This window comes from Neovison vison, chromosome 12 (genome assembly GCF_020171115.1).
Source record: "Neovison vison isolate M4711 chromosome 12, ASM_NN_V1, whole genome shotgun sequence".
Taxonomy (NCBI): domain Eukaryota; kingdom Metazoa; phylum Chordata; class Mammalia; order Carnivora; family Mustelidae; genus Neogale; species Neogale vison.
The window spans coordinates 52,935,671-52,960,776 of NC_058102.1; the positions used below are offsets into that span (position 1 = coordinate 52,935,671).

Sequence of the window (25,106 nt, forward strand, 5' to 3'; positions counted from 1 at the left end):
TTTCACAGAAGCAGTATTTTCCTCCATCCCATCTCCATTTGATGTTGATCAAAACATACCACTGGCCATTTACTTAAAAAAAACGTGATACGCTTGTGCACATACACAGTTCCTTTATGTACAATAAAGGAATAGGGAAGGGGAAAATGAAAGAATAGAGAAAACTACTGTAGTAGTCAGGATGTGGTAGAACCGAATTGTGGTTTTCTAATGGAGAATGTCTTTTTGGTCTAGAGGAATGGAATTCTGGAGTAAAGCAGCAGGTTCCCTGTTTAGTAGACACTCCTGTCTGCTGCTGGAACACATCAATTGTATCTTCCGCCTCCATTTCCAACTGTGCAGGTGTGTCTGTTTCCCTGACTGGCTGCCTATCAAATCAGAATCTGATCTGCCTCATTGACAAACCCTGTCGTTCACAATAGGCTTTTATCAGTTCGTTAAGTGGTGTATGCTTCTTAATCTTAAACTGCACTACAGAACCATCCTGCCCCACCACCTTCAAACTAAATCAATCTTTGTTCTCAGTCTTGTCTCCTTCCTTGGGCTTTTTGTCGGCCAGGGCAAGCATGAGTCTCTTCTGCGGTCGCTTCACAAAAGAGGTACCAGGTCAGCACCAAACGAGCACACGAGCAGCACCAGCCATATTCCTTTCTGATTAAGAATTTTACTTGGTTCTTTCTGTTTCCCTGCAGTGGTTCTTCATCTTCTTGTTCATTATGAACATATTTTCCTCTTGTCTTTGAGCATATTTATACAGCTATTAAAGTCCTTGTTTGCTGATTCCAACATCTATGTCATCTTAAGTTTCTTTTTAGTTATTTACTTTTCTCTGAGTGGTGGCCCACAATTTCTTATTTTTCTGCATTGTAATACTTTTTTATTGTATGCTGGACGTCAAATACATTATTTGGGATATGCATTATGTTGTCTTTTTTAAAATAAAATTTTTATTTGGGAATAATGTCAGATTTTTAGAAGATAATGCATAGCAATTTTTCATATCCTTTACCCCATTACTTCTAATGTTAACATATTAAATAATCATTTAATCATTGAATCAAAACTAAGAATTAATAACTGCCCTACTATTATTAACTAATTGCAGGTTTTCTTTGAACTTCACCAGGTTTTCACTGATGTTTGTTTTCTTTTCCTGGATCTAATCCAGGATACTGCCTTGCATTTATATTTCCTTAATCCTCTGGTCTGTTGTAGTTCCTCAGTATTCCTTATTTTTCATAACCTTGATAGAATTAAGAGTACTAGTCAGATATTTAGTAGACTACTTCTCAATTTATTATTTTTTTTCATCTTAAGACTTAGATTATGGATTTTGGTAAAATATACCATAGTAATTAGGTATCTTTTTTATTGCATCATATTGTTGTACATGATATCAACAAGACATTACTGGTGATTTACAAGATTCACCCTGTTTTTATGTTAAAGGTTATGTTCGCTAGGTTTCTCTACTGTAAAGTTACTGTTTTCTACTAACCATATGTCATTCTTTGGAAGTGAGTCACTAAGTCTTGCCAATACTCAGGAGAATTAAATTGAGTATTATGATGGGGGAGTGCCTGCATTTATTATTTGGAATCTGAATGAAAGATATAGAACTTCTCTCTTATTTACTTATTTATTTATTTGTTCAATAATGTCTTTAAATTATATGGATTCAGAGGAGTGACATCACCATGATGGCAGATTAGGAGACTCCAGGCTTTATCCTCCACAAAGAAGAATAGACAGCTATTTACTAATAAGAATAGCTCTGAAAGGTCTCAGGAGTCTACTTAAGCGTCAGCAACACAATGGGACAGAAAAACTCGAGAATAACCACACAAAAAGGGTAGGAAGAAAGTTCTATCACCCACATGTAAATAATCAGCTAATTTCTGACAAAGTCATAAAGAGCATACAATTAATTGGGAAAGTATCGTCTCAAATAAAGATGTTGGGAAAACTGTATATCCACATGCAAAAGAATGATGTTGGAACCCCCACCCTTTTTTTTTTTTTTTTACACCATATATAAAAACAATGGAAATAAATTAAAGACTTAAAACTAAGACTGAAACTGTAAAACTCCTGGTAGAAAACATAGGGGAAAAACTCCTTGACTCAGTCTTGATAGTGATTTTTTGGAATGTACACTAAAAGCGAAGGTAGCAAAAGCAAAAATAGTAAGGGACAGGCGAGGCTAGAAGTGACTAGGGTCATGGTATGTGTGTGGGGGAATGTAGATGTAATCAGGGTCACAGAAATCCCAGATGTGGATAAATAGATATGATACTTACATGATACTCTCATGATAGTTACAAGTCTTCCATGTTTGTTCTAAATATTGACATGATACTCACAAATCCCTCATGATATGGACAGTAAATTTACCAAGTTCCCTGGTCAGTTTCCCATAAAAAACTGGCTATAAAAGCTCTCAGTGGCAGCCCATTTGGAACCCCTCTCCCTTCAGTGGGTTCTTTTCTTTCCTTTTTGTTCTCATCTTCACTTGATAAACTTTCACTTCACTTCCTCCTTTTTCCTTGAGATTCATTCTTTCACTCTGTAAGATAAGAATCCTGAAACCCTGCAACAATAGGGCACCTGGGTGGTTTAGTTGATAAAGTGTCTGACTTTTTTTTTTTTAATAAAGATTTTAGGGGGGCGCCTGGGTGGCTCAGTGGGTTAGGCCGCTGCCTTTGGCTCGGGTCATGATCTCAGGGTCCTGGGATTGAGTCCCGCATCGAGCTCTCTGCTCAGCGGGGAGCCTGCTTCCCTCTCTCTCTGCCTGCCTCTCTTGTCTACTTGTGATTTCTCTCTGTCAAATAAATAAATAAAATCTTAAAAAAAAATAAAGATTTTATTTATTTATTTGACAGAGATCACAAGTAGACAGAGAGGCAAGCAGAGAGAAAGGAAGGGAAGCAGGCTCCCCACCCAGCAGAGAGCCTGATGCGGGGCTCGATCCCAGGACCCTGAGATCATGACCCGAGCCGAAGGCAGCGGCTCAACCCACTGAGCCAGGATGAGTTTCCTTTTATGAAAGACTTGGGATAGATACAAACTAATTTATGGTGACAGAAGGCAGATCAGTGGAGGCCTAGAGAAAGGGGAATGGGAGGGGCAGAAGGGCAGTAGTAGAGTACACCAGTAAATTTTCAGGGGTGACAAATATGTTTACTTTCTAGATTGTGGTAATAGTTTCACTGATGCATGCAAATATGTTAATTGTACCTCAGTAAAGCTATTAAAAAATAATGTATACTTAAGGGGCCTCTGGCTGACTCAGCCACAGCGTATGACTTTTGATCTTGGGGTTATGAGTTCAAGCCCCTTGTTAGATGTGGCAACCTACTTAAAAAACAAAAACTTGAAGTTTGTTAAGAGAGTAGATTTTGGGGCATCTGGGTGGTTCAGTTGGTTAAGTGTGTTAAGTGTCAGCCTTTGGGTCAGGTCATGATCCCACAGCCCTGGGACTGAGTCCCAGATCAGGCTCTCTGCTCAGTGAGAGCCTGCTTTTCTCTCTCTCTCTCCCTCTGCCTACCACTCCCCCTGCTTGTGTGTGCGCTCTTTCTCTCTCTCAAATAAATAAATAATAAAATCTTTAAAAAAAAAAAAAAGTAGATTTCAGGTGTTCTCACCATAACCCCACACCCCCACACAGAGACAGTAACTGTTGGAAGTGTTGAATATGTAAATTAGTTTGTGGTAATAGTTTCACAATGTGTACTTACATCAAAAGTTCCACATTAAATGCTTTACATAGATACATTTTTCTCCAAATTAATTAACATATACTGTATTATTAGTTTCAGAGGTAGAATTTAGTGATTCATCAGTTGTGTATAACACCCAGTGGTCATTGCTTCAAGTGCTCTTCTTCATGCCCATCACCCAATTATCCCTCACCCCCTACCACCTCCCCTCCAGCAACCCTCAGTTTGTTCCCCATGATTAAGAGTCTCTTATGGTTTGCCTCCATCTCTGTTTTCCTCTTATTTTATTTTTCCTCCCCTTCCCCTTCATCTGTTTGTTTTCTCAAATTCCACATATGAGTGAAATCATAGGGTATTTGTCTTTCTCGGACTCATTTCGCTTAGCATAATACCCACCAGTTCCCCCCACGTCATTGCAAATGGCAAGATTTCATTTTTTTTGATGGCAGAGTAATAAATAGGTACAACTTTAATTAAAAGTGCATGCAGATAAAAACCAGTCAGTATGAAATCATAGTTCTTTTTTATTCCTGAGTTATACTCCAACACTATTATTTATTTTCTTGCTATAATTGTTTCATTTTTAGCCATTGGGCAGCTTGGTTCCTGTGTCCTTCTGACATGCCCTCATTTGTTTTTTTTTTTTTTAAGTTTTTGAGTACTTCCTCATTTTCTAGCACTAAAAGACTAAAAGGTGCCCCAGACTCATGTTGGGTTTTTTGTGCCCTGACCCTAGATTTAGTCATTTCCTCAAGAAGTTCTGGTTCTTATGCTGCCACCACTGCCTCCTCCTACTCTTCTTTCTTCTTCTTCTTCTTCTTCTTCTTCAGTCATCTTAACTGTTTTAAGTGTACAGTTCAGCAGTGTTAATTATAATTATGGCCTTAGTATTTGTGACCCTTCCATCCTCAAAGTCATTTGTTGAGACCTTAAACTCCAGCGTTCTTTTGTGATGGGACTTCTAAATGTTACAGGATTTTTGTCCCTTCAGTGCCCAGGTTCTTGGTCATGCCATTTTGAAGAATGAAGAGGTAGATCAGATGGAGAGTGGTGGACAGCAAAGCAAAATTTACTGAGCAAGAGTTTAAAGCTCCTGCAGGGTGGGGGGCAGCGAGTGGGTTGCCTCCAGAGTTTCTAAGTTCAGGGCTTTTTTTTTTTTTTTTAAATTTAGGGCTTTTTATGAGCTCTTTTGCTGAACTATCTTAAGCAATCAGGGTGTGCTGAGTCATGCCAGTTAGGGCTTTGGTTACGGATCTGTCTACCTATTAGGTTAATATCTCTGTGCAGATGCTCTTTTTTTGCTGACGTCTGGGGTCTTATGGCTTCACTGCCCCTTGCCCGTGCTATTGACAAATGCTTTTGTGGTTGTCTTATTTTAGGACATTTTGCAGAAGTCATTTCTGCAAAGGCTGCAAAGCAGAATGCTAGCGCAGTCCTGTCTAAGCTGCAAAACAGGATGTCAGTGCTGTTTTTTTTTTTTTTTTAAAGATTTTATTTATTTATTTGACAGGGAGAGATCACAAGTAGACAGAGAGGCAGGGAAGCAGGCTCCCTGCTGAGCAGAGAGCCCGACGCGGGACTCGATCCCAGGACCCTGGGATCATGACCTGAGCCGAAGGCAGCGGCCCAACCCACTGAGCCACCCAGGTGCCCCTGTCAGTGCTGTTTTATCTTAGCTGTCCTGACTCCATATTTTCTTGGTAGGGACTCTGGCCCTGACTATCTAACTGTCCAACTAAGTCCTAACATAAGGAATAACTGAAGTTATATGAGGTCTTGATGCTGGGGTCCTGATCTGATAGAATTAGTGTCCTTATAAGAGGAGCCCCCAGGGAGCTTGCTCACTCTCTTCCTGTACACGTGCACCGAGGAAGGGCCATGGGAGACCACAGTGAGAAGGCCACTGTAACCCAATGGGGGAGTTCTCAGCATATACCAACCCTGCAGGCAGCTTCATCTTGGACTTCTAGTGTCCAAAACTGTGAGCAAATAAATTTCTGTTGCTTAAGCTACCCCAGCCTAGGGGATTTTGTTATGGCTCTCTAAGCGGACTGATACACGTCCATTCACCTTGTTGTACAACAGAGCTCCAGAAGTTTCTCACCTTGCAGCACTGAAACTATAACCATTAAATAACTCCCTGTTCTTCCTGCTCCCCAGCTCCAGCAATCTCTGTTCTATTTTCTGTTTCTATGAATTGACTACTGTAGATACCTCATATATGTGGAATCTTAGAGTATTTGTGTGTGTGTGTGTGGGGATGGGCTTATTTCATTTATCATAACGTCTTCCAGGTTCCTCCATGTTGTAGAGTGTGACCCAATTTTCTTCCTTTTTAAGATTGAATAATATGACCATTTTATGTTAGACCACATTTTATCTCTGTTGTCTTCTTTTTAAGGGCATCAAAATTTGTTCGTTGGGACAGCTAAATTACTGATAGATCTTTTTGGTTCTGTCAGGCTTTACTTATTTTTTTTTTCTCTGTTCACACTGGTCAACACTGCATCACGTTGGGTCTCTAATCAGCTGTCGGCCCTGCTGGAGGCCATCTCAGCGGGGAGGGGGGCTGCTAGGGGCTTGTCCTCTGCCTGTGTAGCCTAGCTCTTAGCCAAGGAGCGTGGTGAATTCCCATGCTGTTTTTTGGATACCTCTCTCTGCAGTCTCTTGTCAGTTACCCTGTCCTGCAAACCCCAGGCACATAAACAGCTCAAAACTTGCACCTGCCTCCTGAGTTTGGTGAGACTGCTGCTCTTAGAATTCAGTTTCCTGCCAAGATGGGCTCGGGAGGGAGACAAACCATAAGAGACTCTTAATCTCACAAAACAAATTGAGGGTTGCTGGGGGTAGGGGTGTAGGGAGAGGGTGGTGGGGTTATGAACATTGGGGAGGGTATGTGCTATGGTGAGTGCTGTGAAGTGTGTAAACCTGGCGATTCACAGACCTGTACCCCTGGGACTAATAGTATGTTATATGTTTATAAAAAAAATATTAAAAAAAAAATTCAGTTTCCTGCTTTGTGCCAGAAAGTGACCCTGGGTAGTATAATGCCAGGGTGATGCTGGTGCTTACCTTTGCGTGTTTCATTCTCTCAGGGATTGCTGTGCTGCTTGTACTTCTGTGCCTGAAAACAGTTGCTTATGTATTTTGTCATATATAGTTCCTTTTTTTTTTTTTTAAGAATTTATTTAGTCATTACAGAGAGAGAACACAAGCAGGGGGAGTAGCAGACAGAGGGAGAAACAGGTTCCCTGCAGAGCAAGGAGCCCGATGCAGGACTTGATCCCAGGACTCCGGGATCATGACCTGAGCTAAAGGCAGATGCTTAACCAACTGAGCCACCCAGCCATCCCCATATATAGTTTTTTTGTTGAAGAGCAAATCCAGTCTTACTCTGTCATGGTGGGAAGCAGGACTATACTAGGTTGTGGGAAGCAGGACTATACTAGGTTTTTTAAAAAATTTCTTTTAATTTTTTAAACTATTATTATTATTTTTAAAGTAATCTCTGGGGGACTCAAAGTCCCTCAAAGGGGCTCAAACTCATGACCCTGAGATCATGAGTTGCACGCTCTACCAACTGAGCAGCCAGGTGCCCCGGAGTTCTACTAGTTTTTATTAGAATGCTCTCCCTGTTTTTCATCTCTTTCCTGTCTTGAACTTACATAGATTTTAATTGTTTCTGTTTTCCTAACTTTAACTACTTATTAACGTTTTACCTATTAGAAATACATTATTCACCCTTTAGTATGTATTTATTTAATTTGTTCTCCTTATAGCTGTCTTTGCATATAAAAATAAAGGAACAGGGGCGCCTGGGTGGCTCAGTGGGTTAAAGCCTCTGCCTTCAGCTCAGGTCATGGTCCCCGGGTTCTGGGACCGAGCCCCGCATCAGGCTCTCTGCTTGGCTGGGAGCCTGCTTCCCTTCCTCTCTCTCTGCCTACTTGTGATCTTTGTCTGTCAAATAAATAAATAAAATCTTAAAAAAAAATAAAGGAAATAGGAGAGAAAATTTAATGGAATTTCTGACTCAATGAAGTATAAAGATTAGAACACAATCAGGAAGATATTTGGGGGAATGTAAGGGTACAGCACATTCACAAAACATATATTGGGGAAATAGTTCATTTTTCCCATGATGCCAGGCACATGCAACCAACAGTCAATTTCTCTTGCCATATATCACTAACCAAAAGCTCTAAGAAACGATGAAAATGGTCCCATTTGGCATGCATCTATTTTATCAAAAGGAAACAAAGCAAATATAAAATCTGAGATAAATTCATAGCTAAGAACACTGTCATTTTTATTCCAGTTTCTATAATTGAAATTGCTGGACTTCAGAGCAACTTTTCCTTGTTAAATAGACTGAGTGAGGTGGGAATCAATATGTATTTAATGAATATCTAGAGAGAGTGCTGAGGCAGAAAAAAAAATCATAGTTTAGAATATTAATTTCTATTTATTTATTTATTTATTAAGGATTTTATTCATTTATTTGAGAGAGAGAGAGAATGAGAAGGGGAAGGGTCAGAGGGAGAAGCAGACTACCTTCCAAGCAGGGAGCCTGATGTGGGACTGGATCCCGGAATTCCAGGATCATGACCTGAACCGAAGGCAGTCGCTTAACCAACTGAGCCATCCAGGCTCCCCAGGAATATTAACTTCTTAATCAGCTGCAGATTTTGAGCCATTTCCTGAAAAACTGCTTCTGTCTTTATCATACTGGGCCATTTGAAAAAAAAAAAAAAAACAACCAACTTGAAAACCTTCAAATTTCCTGCTTGTGGTTGAGACATTGGGTTGCTCCCTCACTGACGTGTCTCTTCATACTTCTGTAATTTTACTTTCTCACCTGAATGCGGATGATATTAGATGGAGATAATGGACAATGGTATTTATTTTACATTTCCATTGTCTACTGAACCTCAAACCCAGAATAATCGCAGACCACAGCAAAAAGGTGAGTTAATCAAGTTAGTGGGCAAAACAATGCACAGTGCCCATAGACTAAGGGATGAATGGAAGGTAGAATAAGTTTGGAGTAGAGGATGCAGAAAAATGGATGGTAATTTGAAGGAATACATCTGGTTCAGTTTGAAGTCCAAACTGGGGGTATGAAAATCTGGTATACAGTCATGGATCTGCTCTGAGTTCTTAGGTAAAGTCCTTTCTTTTTTTTTTTTAAAGATTTTATTTATTTATTTTGACAGAGAGAGATCACAAGTAGGCAGAAAGGCAGGCAGAGAGAGAGAGGAGGAAGCAGGCACCCCACCGAGCAGAGAGCCCGACTTGGGGCTTGATCCCAGGACCCTGAGATCATGACCCGAGCCGAAGGCAGAGGCTCAACCCACTGAGCCACACTGGTGCCCCGGTAAAGTCCTTTCTAACTGTTCACTTCTAAAGTCTCATCTATGAATCCCAAGCTAAGGCTGTTTAAATTCTAAGTATCTCTGTTTTTCTGATTTTGAAATTGGGAGAAAGACACCAATAACTTTGCTAATGGATAATAGTAAGAGTTTGTCAGAAAAGAAACTGATTCACGTTCTCTAGGTTTCCCTCCCACAGTACCATATGAGAGTGTGACGGGAGTAGGAAGAAGGCATTAAGAATATTACAAATAAGTAGGGGCGCCTGGGTGGCTCAGTGGATTAAAGCCTCTGCCTTTGGCTCAGGTCAGGACCCTCAGGGTCCTGGGATCGAGCCCCGCATCGGGCTCTCTGTTCAGCAGGGAGCCTGCTTCCTCCTCCCTCTCTCTCTGCCTGCCTCTCTGCCTACTTGTGATCTCTATCTGTCAAATAAAATAAATAAAATCTTAAAAAAAAAAAAAGAAAAAAAAGAATATTACAAATAAGTATTCCCAGTGACTCTTTGGGGATTTGAGGATGAAAAAGATACTTTTATATGGAGCCCTAAAAAAACGCTTTCTGGGATAGACACATTATAGTATAAGAGCCAAAATTAATATTTGTTTTTTTATCTTAGGCAATACACTCCCATAAAGTATGTTCTTTAGGGTGACTTCATCAGCTTTCTCTCTTCTGCTACATAATCATATTATTATAATTTTTAGTGTTGTTCTTTGAAAGCAATACTATAATTCGCTATGTCATTCTAGTACATTTGGACATTTATTTATTTCCATTACTCTAATTTATATGGTATTGGATATTGGATATGTAGATTTCTTTTGGCTTAAATCTGTACCAATTTCTAAGGAATAGGAACATTAAGTTAAAGGAATCGATATTTTAAAGTTTAAGGGCAAGGTCACACAGGTTATGGTAAGTTGGAACTTGAATATAATTATTTTGATTTCTAGGCAAGTAGTTTTTTATTTACATACAGTCCACATTGCCCATTCTTGTTTGCTGCCAGTATGCTCATTTCTACCCCAGCTTTCAAGGGTACTATATTTGGGAAGAGGAAAATAGACTAGGGGCTTTAAAATTACATTAAAAATCTCTTTACAAGGGGTGCCTGGGTAGCTCAGTGGGTTTAGCCTCTGCCTTCGGCTCAGGTCATGATACCAGGGTCCTGGGATCGAGTCCCGCATCAGGCTCTCTGCTCAGCGGGGAGCCTGCTTCCTCCTCTCTCTGCCTGCCTCTCCGCCTACTTGTGATTTCTGTCTGTCAAATAAATAAATAAAATCTTAAAAAAAAAATCTCTTTACAAAATTATTACATGTTTGTTATGGAAAATAGGGAACATTTTAAAGCAGATAAAAGAAAATAAAAATCATTAATAATTTTAAAACAATGTGGTGATTATTCCTGTTACTGTTTTGATCTATTTTTGCCTGTCTATGCAATGTATTGTATGTACTCTACTAAAAGCCTTTTACTATGTATATTTCTAAAGTAAATTTTAAAAAAATTTAAATTTTCACAAATTGTGGTTACACAAATGCAATTAAGTTTTGGTACCTCTTTTCATTTCGTGTAACATCTAAAATAATTTATTTCAGGGGCGCCTGGGTGGCTCAGTGGGTTAAAGCCTCTGCCTTCGGCTCAGGTCATGATCCCAGGGTCCTGGGATCGAGCCCCGCATCGGGCTCTCTGCTCAGCAGGGAGCCTGCTTCCTCCTCTCTCTGACTGCCTCTCTGCCTACTTGTAATCTCTGTCTGTCAAATAAATAAATAAAATAAAAAAATAATTTATTTCATTAAATATTTTACTATAGTGAAAATATATTTTCTTTTCTTTCTTTCTCTTTTTTTTTTTTAAAGATTTTATTTATTTATTTGTCAGAGAGACAGCTCACAAGCAGGGGGAGCGGCAGGCAGAGGGAGAAGCAGGCCCCTCACTGAGCAAGGAGCCTGATGCAGGACCCATCCCAGTACTCTGGGATCACAACCAACCAGAAGGTATATGCTTAACCAAGTGAGCCATCCAGGCATCCCAAGAAAAAGTATTCTTAACTCGATAAATATAGGATGTTTCCTGATAAAGATGTGGGTTGTCACTCTAGACTTCAGAGCAAATCCCTAATATCTAGCAAGGAAACTTTTAGGGCCTAGGTCTCAGTTCTCACTAGGCCAAATTTGTTCAAGACTCCAGATATCCTTTGGCTTTTCTTGTCCTTCAACTTTTATTCTAACTCAGGATTTTGTTTTGGATTCTCTTCTTGCAGTTTCTTCTTCCAGGTTCCCTCTCTCACACCGGGTGGCAATAGTTTTGGGGCTTCTGAACATCATTTTTGTGTGTCTCCTGCTTGTCCAATGGATTCAGGGTAAGTACCAACTTAAGTCAAAATCTTTTGTTTTGCCTCTTTTTAAAAAAAAGTTTACTTATTTAAGTAAACTCTACACTCAGTGTGGGGCTCGAACTCATGACCTGAGATCAAGAGTTGCATGCTCTTCTGACAGAACCAGCCAAGTATCCCTAATTTACCTATATTGTGTTATAAAAGCAATATAATATAACAGAAAATTTGAAAAATGAAAATGCCAACGAAATAAATCATCACTTGTACACAACATTTCCTGACTGTCACCTCCTAGTCTTTGACTACATGCATTTGTAGAAGTATTTGTTCTTTTAACAAAGAATATCAAGGGGCACCTAGATGGCTCAGTGAATTAAAGTCTCTGCCTTTGGCTCAGGTCATGATCCCAGGGTCCTAGGATTGAGCCCCGCATTGGGCTCTCTGCTCAGCAGGGAGCCTGCTTCCCCTTCTCTCTCTGCCTGCCTCTCTGCCTACTTGTGACCTCTGTCTGTCAAATAAATAAATAAAATCTTAAAAAAAATAAAAAAACACAAAGAATATCAAGTCCTCTAAAATCTTCCCCATCTTATTTTTTTAAAGGTAAGACTAGTATAGGGGCACCTGGGTGGCTCAGTGGATTGAGCCGCTGCCTTCCGCTTGGGTCATGATCTTGGGGTCCTGGAATCGAGTCCCGAGTCGGGCTCTCTGCTTGGCGGGGAGCCTGCTTCCCCCAGCCCCCTGCCTGCCTCTCTGCCTACTTGTGATCTCTGTCAAATAAATAAATAAAAATCTTAAAAAAACAATTAAAAAAAAAGGTAAGACTAAGTATAGTTCTAATCATTGGATGCTTATAATTCATATATTGCTTTTTAATTATATTATGTCATAAACACTTTCCTAATACCATATTTCTTATGATAATAAAGTTAAAATTGTACTATTTATGTATTGTATTTAACTTTTCACATAATAGATACATCAAATTTTAATTAAATATATTCTGATTATTTTCAACTAGAGTGCTTTCACAATGTTTGAAGTGAAATTTTCTAGATTTAATCCTTCTAGGTCATTAACTATGATGATCCAGAAAGCCCTCGGTTTATTGTTTCACAATCCAGAGTCCTGACTTAAGTTTATGTTATCTGAAGATGATTGTTAGTGACAGATGATTGTTTTACAGAATTTATTCATTAGGACTCTAATCCTAATCTAAGGGTTCAGCCCTAGGACCTCTACCTCAGACCTAAATCCTTTGCAGAAAGAGACTTCAAGAAAGTTGGGAATTTCTCATTCAGGCTGGGTAATGTCACAGTTGTATGGAAAAAGCATAAATTTATAAAGTGCCAAATTTGTAGCTTAATCCCCAGAACCCTATATTGGTCCCATGTCAAGCCACAGAAAAGCTGCCTAATTTTGACATTTAAAAAAAAAAGACTGCCTTTGCTTTTTAACCCCTAAATCTAGATTAGGTATATAACCTTTTATGCAGTCATATATCCACATGTGCTCATTTGCTATAATGGCTCCTGTGTGCCTGTTGTGAAATTGTGCCTGTGAGGAGTTTATACAAATATGTTTTATGAAAGTAGAAAATCAATAGAATTATGGAATCTTGGCTGAAATGACCTTGAAAGCTTATTAGGTTTCCTTTCATTTTCACAGAACTATAATCCACCCATTTTTTAAAAAAGATTTTAGTTATTTGTTTGAGAGAGAGAGTGAGCACAAGGCAGGGAGAGGGACAGAGGGAGAGGGAGAGGCAGACTCCCTGTTGAGCAGGGACCTCAACATGGAGCTTATTCCCAGGACCCCAAGATCATGACCTGAGCTGAAGACAGATGTTTAAGACAGACATTTAACTGACTGAGCCATGGAGGCATTCCCCCACCACCACTTTTAAAAGATATAATCTGGCCATTTTAACCTTTTTTAAAAAAATTAATTAATTTATTTATTTGACAGACAGAGATCACGAGTAGACAGAGAGTCAGGCAGAGAGAGGGGGAAGCAGACTCCCCGCTGAGCAAAGAGCCAGATGTGGGGTTCAGTCCTATGACCCTGAGATCATGACCTGAGCCGAAGGCAGAGGCTTAAGCCACTGAGCCACCGAGGTGCCCCTAATCTGGCCATTTTAAAGGAGTGAGAATGTTCTGTATTTAAAAGAGCCCTGTGAAGAAATTACATCACTCTGACTTCAGCATCTGATATCCTTCTCTGTCAGAAACTTTTGTTCGATAAATTATTTTTGCTGAAGTGTAAGACTTTTATCTAATATCTAATGATGACAATCACATTTGTGATAAATGATAAAACACTCTAGTTAAGTTTGCTTTTTCTAGTTTCTGTCCTTTTCTTTTGCGTTATCATGTGGTATCAGGCTAAGGTTGGACATTTTGGAAGATCTGGCCTGATTTCAGCGATGTATATTACACAGTTACACAGTGTGTGCACTAAAACTACATAGACAATGGACAGATACATATAATGCAGATGCTTAGTTATTTTATCTGGTATGAATACAGCAGATGTGCTTAAGGTTCTCTAGCACAAGTGATGTACTCTGTCCACGATCCGCCGCCAGGCTGTATCCATTTCCTTCCCTGCTTTAGTCCTAGTCACATGCTTCAGTGGTGGAACGCACAGGAGTAGTGAGAGAGCTGGACATCATGAAGATTTTAATTCGAGGCCAGGCATTGTTGTGCCTTTCTCTAAACCTCAGTCTGGAAAGTGGTGGGGTAGGGAGGACAGGGCGACCGCCATGCTCTATTTATCTCCCATTTCATTTCCAAGACTGAGTGGTCCATAAAGATGTGAACCAGGTCCTCTTCCTTTCCAGGTTCCAGTCGTACCAGCTGTGCCAATTGTTGCAGTTGTCCAGACCTCTTTATGAAGAGTGGTAACTACTGTTACTACTTCTCACTGGAGAAAAAGGACTGGAACTCTAGCCTGGAATTCTGCCTGGATAAAGAGTCACATCTCCTTGAGTTCACAGACCAACGGGAAATGGTAAACATAAACATTTAGCAAATGGTTGTTTTGTTGATGAATGCTGTTCCAATGTATTGTGTATTCTCTTTTGAGGAACAAAAGGAACACTCTTCTCCTTCCCCATCCTTCTCTCTCCTCTTTCCCTTCCTTCCTCCCCCTCTACCCCTGCTCCTTCCTTCCTTCTTACTCCTTACTCTTTCTCTGCTTGACCCAGCAGCCCTCAGGTATGGAAACCTAGATGTTTGCATACTCCTGTATGTGTGTCTACGTGTGTGCTGGAGGTGGAAGGATGGTGACTATTATAGGTAGGAATTAGGCCTGAAATACAAGTCTAATGAAAAGAAAGCATTAGAGCCAGAAATATACGGGTCCAACAACAAGGAGATAGCAGATTCCTGTGCAACAGCTGGTGGAATTTGGGAGGGAGCAGAAGAGAGAGAGATCATGGGAACAAAGAGACTGTAGCAAGGGCTTCAGTGCCTTTTTCAGTGATTTCCCTTCATTTATTGGAATCCAGTAAGTTCTAGGCGAGGAAACACTTGGGTTGAGGAGTAGGGCATGAGGAGGAAGCAGTTCCAGAGAGCTGGAAAAGAAGAAAGGAAAGGTGTGTGTGTGTCAGAGAGAGAGAGGGAGAGATCGTACTCTCCTTGCAGGGCTAATCTGTGGGCTCCACTTCCTATATGCCCCTCAGATCCTTCCTGTCCATCCAGCAGTCTCTTGGAGGAGAGCTCTTTATTAATTCTAGAGCATCTCAAGGAATTGATATCCTGAGATAACCTGGTACAAAAATCAAATTCTAACTTGTCAGTGTTAATAAAGTATACAAAGAAAATAAATCCTAATTAGGTTTTTAGTGCTAATTTCATGTTGATTTTTTATGTGTTGATATTGATTTTACGTGTTCTCTTTTGGGTAGAATTAAGTCACAGAGAATAGTTTATTAAGAATTAAAATATAGGGTCACCTAGGTGGCTTAGTGGGTTGGGCCTCTGCCTTCGGCTCAGGTCACGATCCCAGGGTCCTGGGATCAAGCCCCGCATCTGGCTCTCTGCTCGGCAGGGAGCGTGCTTTCCCCTCTCTCTCTCTGCCTGCCTCTCTGCCTGCTTGTGATATCTCTGTCAAATAAATAAATAAATAAAATCTTTAAAAAAAAAAAAGAATTAAACTATAATTTGTTATTTGCAATGACGTGGTTGGAACTAAAGGGTATTATACTAAGCAAAATAAGTCAATCAGAGAAAGACAATTATCCTATGGTCTCACTGATACGTGGAATTTGAGAAACAAGGCAGAGGATCATAGGGGGAGAGAGGAAAAAATATAACAAGAGGAAACCAGAAAGGGAGACAAATCATAAGAGACTCTTAATCCCAGGAAACAAACTGAGGGTTGCTGGAAGGGAGGCAGGCAGGGGGTTGGGGTGGCTGAGTGATGGACATTGGGGAGGGTATGTGCTATGGTGAGCTCTGTGAATTGTGTAAGACTGATGAATCACAGGCCTGTACCCCTTAAACAAATAATAATTATATGTTAATAATAATAATAAAAAAGAGAAGGATAAGGAAGAAAAAAAAAAGAAACTATAACGATTATAACAACATTGTATGGCGACAGATGTTAACTACTTTTGTAGCATTGTTTACCCAGAGTTGTCCACACTACATTCTACATCAGAAACTAATGTAACATTGTGTGTCAACTATACTTCAATTAAAAAAAAAAGAACTCAATTATATTAACATTCTTTGGGGAAATTCAGAGAAGTAACTACTCTAAAGCTGACGAGGAGAACATACAGTCCCTAAATTGTGTAACTTTCTATTTTAAGAAAAGATTAAAGTATCTAGATGTCTTGTTTTCTGTTGAAAGAAGAATAGTCATTCCTTTGAAATTCTGTTTTTGGGGTGTCTGGTGGCTCAGTGGGTTAAGCCTCTGCCTTCAGCTCGGGTCATGATCTCAGGGTCCTGGGATCGAGCCCCACTTCGCATCGGGCTCTCTGCTCAGCGGGAAGCCTGCTTCCCCGTCTCTCTCTGCCTGCGTATCTGCCTACTTGTGATCTGTCTGTCAAATAAATAAATAAAATCTTAAAAAAAAAAAGAAATTCTTTTTTTTCCCCCAAAAGATTTATTTATTTATTTGACAGCGACACAGCAAGAGGGAACACAAGTAGGGGGAATGGGAGAGAGAGAGAAGCAGGCTGGAAGAGCTGGAAGCAGGCTTCCAGCTGAGCAGGGAGCCCAGTGCAGGGCTCAATCCCAGAACCCTGGAATCATGACCTGAGCCGAAGGCAGACACTTGACTAAGGCACTCAGGTGCCCCCATTCCTTTGAAATTCTACATAGAATCTAATTTCAAATCAGTCTGTCCCTGTTACTCCCTTTTCTTTTATGCCTTCCCTAAACTAGATGATAGGATGCATTGAGATCTATTCGTTCGATATGTGAGATCTTGGTTTTGTGGCATCTGATCATAATAGCCTTGTTTTCTGCACCTTTTGCAGCAACTTCTGTTCTCACTCTGATATATTTGCATCTGAAGACTTGAGCTGACCAACGTCAATAGAAGTAAGCAAAGAGCTTGAACCATTGCAGGAACCATGCTGATAAACAGAGTAGTGAGTGGTAATGCGAAACAATGCCAGAGGCAGTGTGGTGTAGCAGCTATTATTACAAATGAGGCTGTGTGCTAATAAGAAGGGAGGAGGACAGGGGCTAATGCTCTGAATATCTGGGGCTTGGGATATTTCTGATTCTCAGCACTTCCCAAAGGAATGGAGTGGTATTAGAGGGATTCTTGTCTGTCTTTCTTTACTTTCCCTGAGTCTTGCCTCTGCCGTCAAGTAAGCTGAACAGAGTTAGTTTGGCTGCATTTCCAAAACCTGTTTATTTTCTCATAAGTCCCCTTGGTTCAAGGTGATGCCGGAGAGGGTAAAATGCCCCTGAGAGATTTAATAGCAGTCAGATGGGTTTCGCTTCTGACCTCCCAGGGAGCCTTGCACGATTCTCGGGTCTAATTCTTTGTCTTGCCCCCAGCTTTTGTCAGATTCTATAGCACTGGCTTGACTTCTGTCTGATCGGCTGAGCCTCCTGTACTAGCGACATTATTCTTTTGTTCTCAAGGCAAGATTTATATTCTGTTTTAAGGTATGCCTGATATTCCTAGTGTCATACTTCGGACGAAACAGCTGCTAGAAGAGCATACGGGTCTATTAAGGAGGAAAGTTTTCAAACTGGGACTCCACTGGTGGAGAACACATCTAGAGAATTAGTTCGCTATATGCAAAGGTCAACCTTTTAAAGTCACTCACAGAAATATTGTACTTGATGGCTTCCAGATACATCTTGCACATGCTGAAAACTGAGATGACTTTTCCCATTAATTGTCTGCTGTGCTTTTTTTATTCATGTTTAAAAAATTATTTGAAGTTGAAATCTGGAATGTACCTTATAGGATTTAAATCTATTTAAAGTAGTGAGATTCTCACTTATTATCTTTTTTTCTATCTTGGACTTAAATATTTATTTTATTTTTGAGAAAATAATAAAATGAAAATTGAATCACTCCATTATTTCTTCAGTTTTCTGTTTACATGATGGCATTGACTCTGTTGTTTTTCTTGCTCTTTTGAATTTATCTTTAGATCTTTAGGTATATTCAAGTTCTTGATTTTTGTTGCCATGTTTTTCCGTTAGGCTCAGTTCATTTAGGATGTTAGCATTTGCTTTTAGGGTTTTTTGTTGTTGTTTTGGGTTTGTTTTTAGCCGCACCCTCCGCCAGCTCACAAGAACCAGCCCCTTGTGGCTCTTCCCTTCTCTTAACCTTTGTTATAGTTGTTGGTAAGTTATCGTAAAATACACCCTTGTTGATCAGAAAGTTCCCCGTGGAAATACTTTGGTTTCTTTAAAGCTATTCCAATGCTCCTCACCCTGTGACATCTTTCTTCCTTATTATTATCATATCATTGTATCACCAGGCTCTTGTTTTAACAACCTCTTATTCAGCCTTAACCCTCTTCCCTGTCAGAGTTTATGACTTTGGGATTGTCCCTATCTTCCTCCTGAACTTTTGATATTGGCTTTTCTTTGTTTTTTTAGGATTTACATCTAAACATAATCAGGGCTTCCTTCTTTGGATACTACAATACAAACACTATGGTAAGGTGGTCACTTCCCCCATATTTTAAGTAACAGAAAGGGCTTTTTTGGTGTCTTTGAGACAGTCACAAGTTGGTTTTTTACTACCTTGCTTTACTAGCTACGTGAACTTGAGAAATTTTGTTACCTTCTGTGACTCTCAGTTTCCTCAGGTATGAAGTAGAGAAAGTTCTTTCCAGAATTATTATGATATTAAATGAGAAAATCTGTGTGGAATTTCCTTTAACATATAGGAATCACTTAATTTTAGTTTTTCTTCTTTTCCACTTTAATTTTCCTTGTCACTCAAAATGAAGCCTAGAGTCAAAATAACTTGCTTTTCTCTTATGTCTTCCAAGATGTGAAATTTCAATAAATATGTATCACAAAATAAATTATGACTTGTCGAACTAAGCATTTTTGTTATGAGGATATCTTAAATATGTTAGAAGATTCAAAGAAATACCTGGAAACACAGGGTGATGGTAGGAGAACTGTTGAACTCTGGAGTTGTTATAGTCTGATAATGTCTATGTTTTTGTCACGCTTCCCTCATAAACAGAACGAGCAGCAGCTGTGACCTTCACACAAAAATTGTAGGTGTGGTAGATAGGTTAAGATATCGCTCAGTATCTTTTTTTTTTGGTTAACATTTTACAGAATTGTGGTAAAATATATGCAAAACATAAAACTGTTTTAACAATTTTCAAGTGTACAATTAAGTGGCATTAAGTATAGTCACATTGTTTTTCAACTGTCACCACTGTTCCTCTCCAGAACTTTTTCTTCATCCCAGACCAAAACTCTGTATCCATTAAACACTTAACTCCCCATTCCCCCTTCCCCCAACCCCTGGTAACCACCGTTCTACTTTTTGTGTCTCTGAATTTGCCTATTACGTCCTTTTGTATCTGGCTTATCTCACTGAGCATGTTTTCAAGGTCCATTCATGCTGTAGTACGCATCAGAATTTCATTCCTTTCTATGGCTGAATAATAGTCAATTACATGGATATATCACATTGTGTTTATCCATTCATTTGTCAATGGACAGTCTCACTGTCTTTTAAAGAGAGTGCTCTGGTTTACACAGCAAGTCTTAATTTATTTTTAGTATTGTGCATATTCACAAAATTATAGGGAACATTCATATCAATATTAAACTCTAGTAATTTGTAGCCTGTCAAATTTTCCTTTGATATATTTTAATGTATCTGCATGTTTTTATATGATACTAATTGCTGTCTGTAAACTATAAGGTATCTGAAAGTCTGGAAACATAGGATAAATTTATTTTTAAATAGTATATTAGTTACATTTTCAAGTAATATGCTCCATAAATCTCTAGATATGTTTTTAGGCAAAACTCCTTTAAATTTAAAACAATAGATCCCAGTTGATTTTAGATATGGGTGATCTGTATTGTACTTTTTTTTTCCAAATTAATAACTACATCCATTGCTTTAAATACCTTACATGAAAAGGTGTCCAGAGATTGAAGAAAAATAAATTAATGATATTATTTAGAAATATAACATATACATTTATAACATATATATATATATTTACAAATATATTTATCCTATGTTTCCAGGTTTTTTGGACACCTTATATTTATGTTCTGCTTTCATCATATAACATTGTTTCCTTACTGTTTTTTCCAAACATTTAAAAATTATTGTAGTTATTTATTTTTTATGGTTCTGTATTATTCTATTATTGTTTATCTATTTTTCTTATCTTAGACAACATTTTTCTTATTTCTAATTTTTATTCATTTAAAGCATTTTTATATGAATTATTTCTCTTGAAGTCATTTTTTAAGGATATAGTTCCCAAGATTAGATGAGCCAATTGAAGATATGACCAAGTAACTTTGACATATTATTAGTTTATTTCCATATAGATTGAAATAACTAGATATATCCTGTAAGCCATGTTAGTTTGGTAGTTTAAGGAGTATGTTCTATGCCTTAATAATATTTAAGTTATAATTTAAAAATATAACTTGCAAAGGTATGTGGGTATATAAGCATGAATACTGATCTAAAAAAAAAGAAAGAAAAATATATCTGATTTTATTTGTTTGAGCTCTGTCTTCATTTTGCTTTTAGGTTTTGCATTTTTTTCTCTGTAAAATAAGACCAAATATCACAAACTCTAAAGTAAATACAACAAACCTGAGTCCTTTCGTTTATACCCTCTTTGGAGGATGAGGATTCTGAGTCAACACCCTTGTTTATGCTTCTGTGCTGTTTCTACACACACACACATACACGCACACGCACACAGTCCATGAGTACACAGAGCACTGATCATTACAGTCTGGTTTTAAGGTTTATTCTGAGTGGGATAATAAAACTTTCACTCTCCAGCCTCACCAGTGAGAAGTGGTAAACTGGTCTGATCATGTGACTTCAAAATGTGTGGGTTGAGAGAGTAGTAAATTAGTGCAGGGTTGGCATTTGTATGTCGGTACTATCTAATCCCAGCTCCTCAGACTCTACCTCAGGTTTTTGTTTTTTTTTTTTAAGATTTTTATTTATTTGACAGACAGAGATCACAAGTAGGCAGAGAGGCAGGCAGAGAGAGAGAGAGAGGAGGAAGCAGGCTCCCCCCTGAGCAGAGAGCCCGATGTGGGGCTCGATCCCAGGACCCTGGGATCATGACCTGAGCCGAAGGCAGAGGCTTTAACCCACTGAGCCACCCAGACACCCCTCTACCTGAGGTTTTTGAGCAAGTCTTTGTTCATTTCTGTGCTTTATCAGCCATCCCTCTACCCTTGAAATAAAGGGAAGAAAGAAACAGACTTTTTCTTGCCATATCCAGAGGAATGAGGACAAACTCATTTTTTCCATTTTAAATAATCCTTTAAAGCAACTTGGTTAAAAACTGCATGAAAAGTTTCAAGCTATTCTGGAAATTAAGACATCATTTCATCTCTCTTACCCTTCCCTGACTCTTCAGTTTACCTCCCTACCCCCAACATATATAAGTAAGTACTCCATGGGGGTAAAGTAAAAAGGGCAGAGCATTTGTGTTCAAAAGGTTTTAATTTCTTGTGGCACAAGACTTATCTTTTATATATCTTGTTTCTCTGTCTTGTTCCTGACTGTAGAGGTAAAGCTCTCAGTTTCCCCCGTTCCGGATGGTATTTACTGTGGGCCTTTTATAATGGCCTTTATGATGTTAAGATGTGTTTCCTCTATCTCTATTTTGTTGAGGGTTTCTGTCAAGAATGGATGCTGTATTTTGTCAAATAATTTTTCTGCATCTATTGAGAGGATCATATGGTTCTTATCCTTTCTTTTATTAATGTGATATGTCATGTTGATTGATTTGCAAGTATTGAACCACCCCTGCAACCCAGGAATAAATCCCACTTGATCATGGTGAATAATTCTTTTAAGGTACTGTTCGATTCCATTTGCTAGTATCTTGTTGAGGATTTTTGCATCCATGTTAATCAGGCTTATTGACTTGTAATTCTCCATTTTAGTGAGGTCTTTGGTTTTGGAATCAAGGTGATGCTGGCCTCCTAGAAAGAGTTCAGAAGTTTTCCTTCCATTTCTATTTTTTGGAACAGTTTGAGAAGAATAGGTATTAGTTCTTCTCTAAATGTCTGGTAGAATTCCCCTGGGAAGCCATCTGGCCCTGGATTTTTATCTGTTGGGAGATTTTTTATTACAGATTCAATTTCCTTGATGGTTATGGGTCTATTCAAATTTGCAATTTCTTACTGTTTCAGTTTTGGTATTGGTAGTTTGTATGTTTCTAGGAATTTATCCATTTCTTCCAGATTGCCCCTTTTGTTGCCATATAATTTTTCATAATATCTTCTTATAATTGTTTATAGTTCTGTGGTGTTGGTTGTGATCTCTCTTCTTTCACTGGTGGTTTTATTTATTTGGATCCTTTCTCTCTTGCTCTCTTTTTTAAAATAAAAATCTGTTTTTTTTAAAAGGTTTTAATTTATTTATCAGAGAGAGAGAGAGTACAAGCAGGAGGAGCAGCAGGAAGACCAGGCAGAAGGAGAAGCAGGCTTCCCACTGAGCAGGGAGACTGATGAGGGACTTGATCCCAGGACCCTGAGATGGTGACCTGAGCCAAAGACAGATGCTTAACTGGCTGAGCCACCCAGGCGCCCTCTTTTTCTTTTTCATATGTCTAATTAGGGGTTTATCAACTTGATTAATTCTTTCAAAGAACCAGCTCTTTTTGTTGATCTGTTCTGCTGTTTTTGTTTTTGTTGTTTGTTTCTATATTGTTTATTTCTGCTCTATCCTTTGTTAAAATTTTACTTCTTCTGCTGGTGTTAGGCTTTATTTGCTGTTCCTTTTCTATCTCCTTTCGGTATAGGTTAGGTTGTGTATTTGAGACTTTTTTTGCTTCTTGAGGTAGGCCTGTATTGCTACATATTTTCCTTTTATAACCACCTTTGCTGCATCCCAGAGGTTTTGGACTGTTGTGTTTTCATTTTCATTTGTTTCCATGCATTTTTAAATTTCTTCCTTAATTTCCTGGTTAACCCATTCATTCTTTAGTAAGATGTTCTTTAATCTCTATGTATTTGTGGTCTTTCCAAATTTTTTCTTGTGGTTGACTTCAGGTTTTAGAGTGTTGTGGCCTGAAATACACATAGTATGATCTCAGTGTTTTTGTATTTGTTGAGGGCTGATTTGGGACCTAGTATGTGATCTTTTCTGGAGAATGTTCAATATGCATTAGGAAAAAAAAGTGTATTCTGCTGCTTTAGGATAAAATGTTCTGAATATGTCTGTTAAATCCGTCTGATACGTTGTGTCATTCAAAGCCATTGTTTCCTTGTTCATTTCCTGCTTAGATGATCTATTGCTGTAAGTGGGGTGTTAAAGTCCCCTTCTATTATTGTGTTATTATCAATGAGTTTCTTTTAAAAAATTTATTTATTTATTTATTTGAGAGAGAGTGCGCATGAGTGGGGGGAAGGGCAGAGGGAGAGGAAGAGAGAGAATCAGATTCCCTGTTGAGCAGGGAGCCTGATGTGGGCCTTTCCCAGGACCTTGGGATCATTACCTACACTGAAGGCAGACACTTAACTGACTGAGCCACATAGGCACCCCATCAATGAGTTTCTTTATGTTTATTATTGATTGGTTTATATATTTGGGTTCTCCCAAGTTGGGGGCATGTATATTTATAATTGTGAGATCTTCTTGTTGGATAGACCCCTTAATTATGATATAGTGCCTTCTTCCTCTCTTGTTGCAGTCTTTGGGCGCCTGGGTGGCTCAGTGGGTTAAGCCGCTGCCTTCGGCTCGGGTCATGATCTCAGGGTCCTGGGATCGAGTCCCGCATCGGGCTCTCTGCTCAGCAGGGAGCCTGCTTCCCTCACTCTCTCTCTGCCTGCTGCTCTGCCTACTTGTGATCTCTCTCTGTCAAATAAATAAAATCTTTAAAAAAAAAAATCTAGTTTGTCTGATATAAGTATCGCTACTCTGACTTTCTTTTGATTTCCATTAGAATGACAGAAGTTTCTCCATGCCCTCACTTTCAATCTGGAGGTGTCTTTAGGTCTAAAACGAGTCTTTTGTAAGCAAAATATAGATGGGTCTTGTTTTTTTAATCCATTCTGATACCCTTTATCTTTTGATTGGAGCATTTAGTCCATTTACATTCAGAATAATTATTGATAGATAAGAATTTAGTGCCATTGTATTATCTATAAAGTTGCTGTTTCTGGAGATTTTTTTCTGTTCCTTTCTAGTCTTTGTTGCTTTTGGTCTTTCTTCTCCATTTAAGGGGTCTCCTTTAATACTTTTTGCAGGACTGGTTTAGTGGTCATGAAACTCTTTTAGCTTTTGTTTATCTCAGAAGCTCTTTATCTCTACTTCTATTCAGAATGTCAGCCTTGTGGGATAAAGTATTCTTGACTGCATATTTTTCCCATTCAGCACATTGAATATATCACGCCACATTCTTGTGGCCTGTCAAGTTTCTGTGGAGACAGCTACTGCTAATTTGATTTATCTTCCCTTGTAGGTTAGGTATTTCTTTTCTCTTGCTGCTTTCCGGATTCTTTCCTTATCTCTATATTTTGCAAATTGTACTATGATATGTCTTGGTATTGGCCAGCTTTTGTTGAATTTGATGAGAGTTCTCTGTGCTTCCTGGATTTGGATGACAGTTTCCTTTCCTAGATTAGGGAAGTTCTCAGCTATAATTTGCTCAAATAAACTTTCTGCCACCTTTCCTTCTCTTCTTCTGGGACTCCTGTGATACAAATTTTATTATGCTTTATGGAGTCACTGAATGCCTTAAGTCTACATTCATGATCCATGAATCATGGATCTTTCTTTTCTTTCCCTCTTCTCTTCTGCTTCATTATTTTCCATAATTTTATCTTCCATATCACTGATTAGTTCCTCTGTTTTGTTCATCCTTGTCATTGCATCCAGTCAGTTTTGCATCTAGGTGATAGCATTTTTAATTTTTTAAAAATACTTTGTTTGTTTGTTTGTTTGATACACAGAGAGAATATGCACAAACAAGGGAAGTGGCAGGCAGAGGAAAAGGGA

The 25,106-nt window shown here is 38.8% G+C and overlaps 1 protein-coding gene across 4 annotated transcripts in view; it reads left to right on the top strand.

Moving 5' to 3' along the window:
• Positions 1–273: 273 nt before the first annotated feature.
• KLRG1 (killer cell lectin like receptor G1) overlaps positions 274–25,106 on the top strand; it is a 62,960-nt gene continuing 38,127 nt past the window's right edge. For 3 of the 4 annotated variants that reach the window (XM_044229082.1, XM_044229083.1, XM_044229084.1), the window contains exons 1-3: positions 8,344–8,682; positions 11,352–11,450; positions 14,266–14,435. In XM_044229082.1, coding sequence (XP_044085017.1) covers positions 8,595–8,682; positions 11,352–11,450; positions 14,266–14,435 — 357 coding nt within the window. In that variant the 5' untranslated portion in view covers positions 8,344–8,594. Of the gene's footprint in view, positions 343–8,343; positions 8,683–11,351; positions 11,451–14,265; positions 14,436–25,106 lie in introns of those variants that run through there. The other variant, XM_044229085.1, reaches the window with a different exon arrangement.